The sequence below is a fragment of the Maylandia zebra genome, linkage group LG12, assembly GCF_041146795.1.
Source record: "Maylandia zebra isolate NMK-2024a linkage group LG12, Mzebra_GT3a, whole genome shotgun sequence".
NCBI lineage: Eukaryota > Metazoa > Chordata > Actinopteri > Cichliformes > Cichlidae > Maylandia > Maylandia zebra.
This window is the reverse complement of record NC_135178.1, coordinates 16,233,749-16,242,341: the sequence shown is the minus strand read 5'-3', so window position 1 is coordinate 16,242,341 and position 8,593 is coordinate 16,233,749. Positions and strand designations below refer to the sequence as shown.

Genomic DNA, 8,593 nt, shown 5'->3' with positions numbered 1-8,593 from the left:
GTCTAATAAAAAGCATTGTAATGAGAAGGATCAGCAAAAGTGTTGCAGAAAAGAACACCCAGTACAACACTGACACTTTGGATTGGATAATTGGGAGGTCGTCGTAGTTTAAAATCTTTTATAGTCTGAACATAAATGCATCTCAAAGCTTATGTAATGAGAAAATTCTCTCCTCAGTTTCCATCATTAAACTGCACATGTTGCAGTTTGCCGGTAGATAAAATGAAGGCGTCAAGTCAAGAGACATTTGTGAATATTTTTAGGCAAGCTGGTGGGAAAAAAAATGCGAGCCTAAGGGACTTTAAATCAGCATATTATAAAAGATCGGAACGAGTGAAAGAAGAGCAAAGCAACATATTGCATACCATATGCCAGATATGATAAATATTTTATTTCTGATCAGCAAAAGACAGACAACTGATGCATTTGTATCTTTCATGACTTTTCAGTACAGAGGAAAAACCCAAACATATACACAGTATGGGCATATATGTATATGGGTATATTTTAAAGTGCAAGTGATTCACAAGGGTCAATCATGCGTTACATAGCATCTGTATCAGGAACTTCAGTAATTCCCTAAATTAGCAATAACTTTTTGAATCTGATATTAAAATAAGTGTCGTATTCATATATATATATATATATATATATATATATATATATATATATATATATATATATATGAATACAAAATAAACTTTACTAGTCACTGAAGCATTTCGATTTCGTTTAAGCACAACAACATTTATTTATGCATTTCAAGTCTTGAGAGGAAAGAGTACCACGAAGTGCCAGAGGTCAGGGAGATTTTTGTCTCTAGCACTGACAGAAACAGTTTCACAAAACTCACCATGGGTCAATTGAACAATATTCCAGTACCACCTTAAGCGCCCTATACCTGAATTCAAATCTGAAACAGAAAGAAAATAAAAGCTTTTCTTCTCTTTTTTGTTGTTGTTGTTTGTTTTTCCCCCAAATAACCTTCACCGGTCATCTATCTCGGTCATGTCCTTGTCGAACGAGACATTCAGTATACAGGTACATTCTCTAAAAGTACCAATACATTTTACTTGGTGAGGAAACAGTCAATTTGCCCGTGCCAAATATATTTGACATGGAGAATGTTCATAGGAGATAAATATGAAGACATGGATAGACATTAATGTGTGTTTAAATGCAAATATGGACCGATGCTGAGCTCACTGCACGTTGACAGATCAGAGCGGCCAGAGTGGAGGGGCATCCAGACAGCATCGATCAGGCTAGTAACAGTTTAGCAGCAGCTGTTGGGTTTTGGATTTACCCACGGACAACAAAGATATAGACATATGTATCAATAGCACATGAAGAAGCCCTGACCCTTCAGGATGCAAAATATTCCTACTTATCTCCATTCGCTGCGTAAATAAAATATGTCTCAGTTGCACATGTACTGAATGTTTCAATGCCCTTTATAGTGGTTAAGATGCAAAGTGCATATTTAACAGAAAATATAAGCTAGGATATACTACAGTGTGACTATAGCTCTTAACTTCCTAAGAGATTCCTTCAGAACAGCTGTCCATTTGCACCACACGACACAAAAGAAACGATTCACAGAACAAAACGAATGCGAGTGTAAAATAAAATCTGAAAGAAGTAAAACACAGAACCATAAAGCATTATAGAGGAGCATCGCCTTCACACTGTGAGTGCAGTATGAGAGCACACATGCTGCTGCTTGATTCACACAGCATCAGCTGGCACTGAATGAAATAAAGGTCAATTTCTGTGTTGCTGTGAATCCTTTGTGTGTGACTATTGCATAGTTTGGAATTTTAACATAGCTATTAAATTGACACTGAAAAATAAAACATCTCTTTTTCTGGTCTGAGCATCACTCAGTTCACTAGTAATCCTCTGCATTTTTTTTTAAACAGGACTGGGTCCAGCTCATTTTCTATTGACTGAAGTCAAACGTAAGGCAATTACTTCTCACGACTTGGGAGTAAAAGAATTTCAAGACGACCAAATTGCGAGGTTTAAGATTAAAAATGGGATAGTTGCTAAATAAACCTGTATAGTAGTGAACTCAACCCATTCTTAGTTCAAACTTCAAACCTCCATACTGCATTTTCAATGTGCACAAATATTTACTCACTTACTCAACATACTTTTATTCTCTAAACTAAGCCATGGATTATCCTATTGAAGTTCCACCATCTATCTATAAAAGCAAACACCAGCATCAAGACCCTTCTTAGTGACTGTGGCTCTATGATCGTGCACTGGTTTGGGATGATTGTCTTGGTCTCTCAAAGCTGTGAAATTTGTTTTTGAAAGATAATCACTTAACGGATGCACGACTGCTTGGCTACAGCCTAAAGCATGAGCGTCCAAAGTAACCCAAAATCATTACGCTATTACATAAACGCTGCCTATGTTTATATTTCGCCTTGCTACCCATCGAATCATTAACTCTAGCTAAATACAAGGCCAGTCTTAGCAAAAATAGATCAAAAGTTTTGCTGTGAGAGATGTGGCTCAACCTAAATCAAAGGTTATGTCTCGGATTATGTGTCATATATTTGTTAAATTTATGCCTCACCTTCATTCCGCGCAAAGAAAAGCACTGCAAGCAAGTGTAGAACCATCGAGAAGCTTCCCTAACAGGCCCCCCGGTGCTGATGTTTGTTTTACCTGGTTTAGATTCAATAACGTGCACGACTCCCCAGCACCACACGTGAGCATCTAGCAGCTGCACCGACAACCAGAAACTGTGTCAAAAAACTAAGCTAATGTTTTGCTGTGGTCCCGTGTAACCTCCGCGAAGTAGATCACCTGACCTGAATGACCAACCTTGTTCCCCTATGGCCAGCACAGAGTCATGACATGGGTCCCATTCAGTCACCAGAGTGTCAGCTCACTTTTTTTTGGCATAGAGCTCATGTTCAAATAGGAGCCATGACTGAACTGCTCTTTAAATCTGTAAATTAGTTAAAACTACAATAATGCATTAAAATAAAAATAAAAACATTAAATAATATAGTAGGAAAATAAATATCATTCCAACAAGGCTTTTGTTTTTCTCTTTAAATAGTCATTCTCCATCTTGACCTGGAAGCCAGTGTGCATGTCACATGATTCACCTCAGAGAGTGATGCTCATCAGTCCGAGAAGACACTCTGCTCTCAGTCTCAGCGGTGAACGTGCTAATCAGCTACTGCGCGCACACACGACTGCTTCGCACTCAGTTAAGAACATGGACACAGATCTCACTAAGCATGGTCCCATACTAGATATACTATAGAGCTCAACAGTCTTATGCATTGCAAGTGTCTGGATACAAGATATGCTAAAAGGACTTCTTCTGATAGACTTGGCCATGACCTGAACAATCCTTACATGTAGGATAATGATTTAAAACACATGACCATGGCTACATCTGCCATCAGAAATAATTAAAAAAAAAATCTATAAGTGCTATAGCTATACGCAATTTTGGTATTTCATGAATAGCATTCAGGGCAGTTAGAAGTTTTTTGGTCAGTTTAAGGTAACCTCTCAAAGGTTAGCATGAAACCTCTACAGACCTCACTCCATTATGAGCGCTCTCTTTTAGAGGGCTAGCTATGGCTGTCTCTGGTAACTTAGTATACAGTACATTTAAGTGTTATGATAGTGTCAAAAACAGTTATGAAACTCATTGCCACATCTCATGCTCACAATTCGACTAATCTCAATGCAGAAATATTAGATAAGTCTACTAGTAATTACCCATTCCTACAAATAAACCAATAATAACCAAACTACTGATTTCCTATTCATGAACAAATATCAGGATTATGAAATTTTATTTTTTTTCTTTTTACTTTTAAAGTACTGGCTTGTGCTCTAGATTCATGAAACACTTTTTTTCTCTTTTTTTCTCTCCTTTTTTTTCCTTTTTAGCTTGTCGTCAAAAGACTTACGAATTAATCTCTGTTAAAGGACGATAAGAGGAGCGAACAGGAACACGTCGCACAATTGCAGCAGCCTCCTGTTCAACACTAACTGTGAGCGCGCACATTTGAAAACAGTCTATGGAAGATGGGGTTCTTTCGAGTCTAAAGTGTAGGATATATAATATAACAACAATCAAACTGATATCGACTCTATGGACTCTACGGGTGGTCCGGCATTCCCTAGAGGTGGGATTTCTGTAACTTCCAGTCTAGCAGAGGAAAAGATTGGTATCACCTCTAGGGAATAGAGGAGCTTTTGTGGTGTTTTGAGGGTGAGTGGAAGTGGAAGTTAGGAGCTGTCGCTGGCGGAGCGCTTTTTGCCAAAATGACTGGCAGAGTCTCTGTTTCGCAGATTAGGCTGGATCTTGTACACATGGGGACCCATGGACAGCCGCCAGCTCCCACGGCTCTCTGCTCCAGTTGGGATGACAGCAGCTGCAGCCACAGCGGTGGATGGGCAGGGCTTGTTCTGCAGCAGCTGAATAAGCATGGTCATCTCTGGGCCGAGCCGCGACACCATGCTGGTCCTAACGCGATCCACCGTGTCCTCATCACAGTCCATCAGGCTCTGTAACAGCTTACCATAAAACCTTGGACCACAAAGGCATCACAGAATGAATTTTTACATTTTTTTCAGGGGCTTAAAAGGGAAAAAGGACAAAATGTGCAGCACAGCAAGAAAGCATGTCGTCGTAATCTGTAATGGTTCAAAATTAGCATTTCTATGCACGCATTCTAGATGGCCTGATGTCATCTCTATGGGCGTAACCATCCCGGCTCCAGTCGCTGGCCTACTAAGCTTCGTGCTCCACCCTTCTATCCTTTTGTATCCACTCCCAAACTGCAATTCTATATGTATTAGAACAACAATAGGAATGAAACCATCCAAAGTTGACATTCCTGTTTGATTTTCTTTTGTTGCATGAAAGAATGCAAAACGCTGATGCTAATCAAAACATGCAAATCAAGACAAGTGTAGTCATTGCTTATGCTGCTCATAAACAAGCTGCACTCTCTTATTTGCCTGAAATTCACAGAGGTTTTTTCCTCAACTTGGTTTTGGGAAAACTTGTAAAGCACATACAGCAGAGGACGATCTCACCTGTTGGGAAAGTGACTTGGCAGCTGTGCCACTTCACCAATAGCATCTGGATTTGATCGGGCAACCGTGCAGATATCCAGCTTGCTGTAACACTCCTCTTGGACTTCAGATATCATTCTTTGAAAGGCGGAGCAGCGGCGGATGGTGAGGAATGCCTTCGAGGTGATGCCATTGGCAATGCACTTAAGGCTCTCCTTCACAAACGCTTTACCCTGTAAGAAAAAACAAAACAGCAGTGCTTTACACACTCTTGTCCTGACACATACGCCCATATAATCCTCCACAGCTCATGTGCACATATCAACAGAGAATGAAAGCATATACCTGAGTGTCAAATTTAGCAGCACTGTATAGGAAGGACTTGCAGATGTCATGCATGCCATCTGTGTCGCAAGTTGAGTTTTCCAGGCAGGCGAAGGCTCCGCACCCAACTTGGAGGGCACTGCTGAGACAGCGTGCCACATCTGCTGTGGGCACAGAGAATGAACCATCAGCAGGGGAGTCAACAGTGGGTTCACTGGGAAACATTGCACACTCACTAAGCTCATTACTGAAGGGTTGCCAGGGTTTCAGCTAAAAGAGAAAATGCAGCGAACAAAAGAGAATTTTCATACTTTGGTGCTTCACAAAACACAGACAGTCACTCGGGGCAAACAGTGACTTGACTGAAGATTGGACACCTTACAACTCAAAGAGTCTCAGACATTATTTGGCACCACTTCACTTTTCTTTTGGCAGGAACTTATATTCCAGTGTTTGGTTCTTTTCAGCAGCGCTTGGATGAACAGCGCCAGAAATACCAAAGAGTTTCCTGAAAATTGTTGGCATGCCTGTAGACACACATAAACATACAGTTGCACCCCTCAAACACACACACACACACACACACACACACACACACACACACACACACACACACACACACACACACACACTCTGTCACCAATCTTTGTCTTCAATTATTTTACACAAAATAGCTGTCAAGTTGATCTTGAGGACTCTGCCTCCAGAGCCGATCCCGTGTACACCTACATAATGAATTAAATGTTCACAAAATGCTGCCATGCTCACGTCATGATTAACCCACTAGCAACCCCCATCTCTATGACAGAGCTGTGACACAGCCATGCTGCAGCAGCATTCGATCCACGTGCCAGAAATTTAGAAAAAATTATGTTAGCCGCACATGCACACAGCTGGCTTAAATCTTGACACTTCTAGACAGAGGTCTAAAACAATCCGTTTCTTTATCCTTGATCTCAGAGTCCGCTAAGATGGCAAAAAGCCTGGCTGAAGACCTTTGTAATAACCATTAAGACATGTCACAGAGGAGCCCAGAGCCTTCTTGGGCTTTGAATCTGGGCCCTTTTGTTGACCTGCACAGTCAGATTAAGTCTATCTGCCACCAGGGACTAGAGATTGCTCTGGAAACACAGAGAGTGAGCTGCAAATCTTATGATGATGATGAAGCAATTCCTGCAGATGGGGAAGAGCATCCCTGTTACCCACTGCCTTTTATCACTGAGCTGTGCCTTTGTAGTCAAAGAATATTAATATTTTTTAACACTCACCATTTGAATGAAGCCAAACAGATTTATGCTGTACAGCGGCGGATCTTTTTTTTTCTTAGTGGTTATTAGAAAGATTTGGGCTTTTTCCCTTTACACATAAGGAAACGGAAAAAAAGAGGTTGCATTTATTAATCCCAACGACACAACCCAGTGACAAGCAGTTTTGCTTTTTTCTGCTTCGTGCAACGGTGCACAATGCTGTGATCTACTTCTTCTAACTTCAAGGCTCCAGAATGCTCCGCGATATCCAGAAAACGCCGTGTTTAAAGCCTCTCAATCCGCTTTAGTGCTAAATAGTGGAACCGATGCAGCAGAAGGAGGAAGCCAAGAGAAAGACACTAACAGCATGACACAGCCTGCACTCTCAGGTGTCAGCACCAAGCTCCATGCTCATCTGTTGCCGGCAGGACACCGGCAAAAACCACAGCGTTAATCCCGCAGCCTTCTCCGCGAATCAACGCGCTCGTTAAGACAGAAACGGCTGCATAGGCCAACAAATTTATGAGAAGGAAAGATCTCTATATAGATTAGGCTGAGCATTTGAAAAAATAAATAAATAAATAGATAGAAGTAAATAAAAAATAAGAAAGCAAGCAGTGCACTCTGAGATGTGCAGATGGAAGCAGCGTGTTACTTACTAGGGCTATTGGCAGAAAAGCGTGCTCTCCTGGGCGAATAGGACTCGTTTTGATCCACTTCATAGGCTGATGCATTCAGCACCAGCAGGAGAAAAAGTCCGGTTCTCAAAGGCATCGTCCTGTCAACACAGATAACACAACTAAACGCAAAGAGACGCCTCCTGCTTTGTGTGTAATTCATAAGAAGAGCGCCCCGAAAAAAAAAAAGAAAAAAAAAAAACCTTCTGCAGCGCAAAAACAGAACAAATGAAGGCTACTGCGAGTAGGCTGTCAGCTGTGGCTCTACACTGGACTCCTCGCTATCCTTTTGACTTGCATGACAGATTGCACGTCAAGTCTGCACGGGTTTATATGGGAGCGCTGAATATTACGAGCTCTGCGGTTGGACCAATCAGATCGTATTCAAGACCTTGGGCTTAGTCCGTCCACTATTAATTGATGAAATGATTTAACAGCCGCCAGTTTTGTACATCATACAGCTCCATATTCAGGTTAGGAAATTTATTTGAGTACCGTAAGTGTTTTTGGTCATGTTTTTCAAATGAGATTCAGTTTTGGGGCTAATTAAGATTATCTATCACATGCTACAGGCATGTGGTCTTTTTCCGTCACCATTTTCATCAGTTTTCAGCTCTATGATCCGCTAATAGTCCCTAATTGCAGAAGATCAATGTATTCCTCATATGTAAGACACAGTTGATCTGCCATTAGATCAGCCATGTCTCGTATATGTGGAATAAATTGATTAAAGTGATTTGTATCCAATGGTAACTGAAAATGTCTTTTTCTGATTGGCTGTATAATCAAAGTGAAGGTAAGACGCTGTTGCAAAACGATTATTATTATTATATAAGAAGGAGGTAGCAGTTTATTCCTTCCCTTTTGTAATTTATTTTCCAAATGATATTTATTGGAAAATCCAGATAAATAGCTATGCATTTGTCATCTAGGTCAGCTTTAACATGTGCACAAATCTTGACTTGGTATCATGACTTTATTTTTTCCGTCACAATCAACAATTACATAGACAAATGTGTCAGCTAGCGGCGTCACATGATGCTAAATTTTATATTTTACTATGAATTCAACATTGTCTTAACATTTTTCCACTTTTATAATGTGGAAATTTGAGGCAAAGCAAAAATATGGAAGCAGAAGATTGGATTGTAGTTCACATAGCCACACAACTATCACACATTTTCATCAGTACGGCCACGGACAATTGGCTCTAATCACGGGGTTGGAGGGGTTCGAGCCCTGGTCCCTAAACATGCTGAGGTGTTATTGAGCAGGAAA

The 8,593-nt window shown here is 40.6% G+C and overlaps 1 protein-coding gene across 2 annotated transcripts; it reads right to left on the bottom strand.

The window, feature by feature from the left end:
- Window positions 1–369: 369 nt before the first annotated feature.
- On the bottom strand, window positions 370–7,591 carry stc1 (stanniocalcin 1). 2 transcript variants are annotated; one of them, XM_004544327.4, is made up of 4 exons: window positions 7,298–7,591; window positions 5,413–5,555; window positions 5,089–5,300; window positions 370–4,576 (listed from the first exon to the last, which is right to left on the bottom strand). In XM_004544327.4, exons 1-4 carry the CDS (start codon window positions 7,476–7,478, stop codon window positions 4,276–4,278), a joined length of 837 nt encoding a protein of 278 aa, XP_004544384.1. In that variant the 5' UTR covers window positions 7,479–7,591; the 3' UTR covers window positions 370–4,275. The 2 variants fall into 2 exon arrangements, with proteins under 2 accessions (XP_004544384.1, XP_004544385.1); XM_004544328.4 differs by having other exon boundaries at window positions 5,413–5,552.
- Between the last annotated feature and the right edge of the window lie 1,002 nt (window positions 7,592–8,593).

Excerpts from the sequence above, each read along its gene's own strand:
- stc1 (XM_004544327.4), bottom strand. The coding sequence starts at position 7,478 with ATGAATTACACACAAAGCAGGAGGCGTCTCTTTGCGTTTAGTTGTGTT. Across the intron at positions 5,556-7,297 it reads CTTTTCTGCCAATAGCCCTA|CAGATGTGGCACGCTGTCTC; the intron begins GTAAGTAACACG and ends CTGTGCCCACAG. Across the intron at positions 4,577-5,088 it reads CCAAGTCACTTTCCCAACAG|GTTTTATGGTAAGCTGTTAC; the intron begins GTGAGATCGTCC and ends TTGTGGTCCAAG.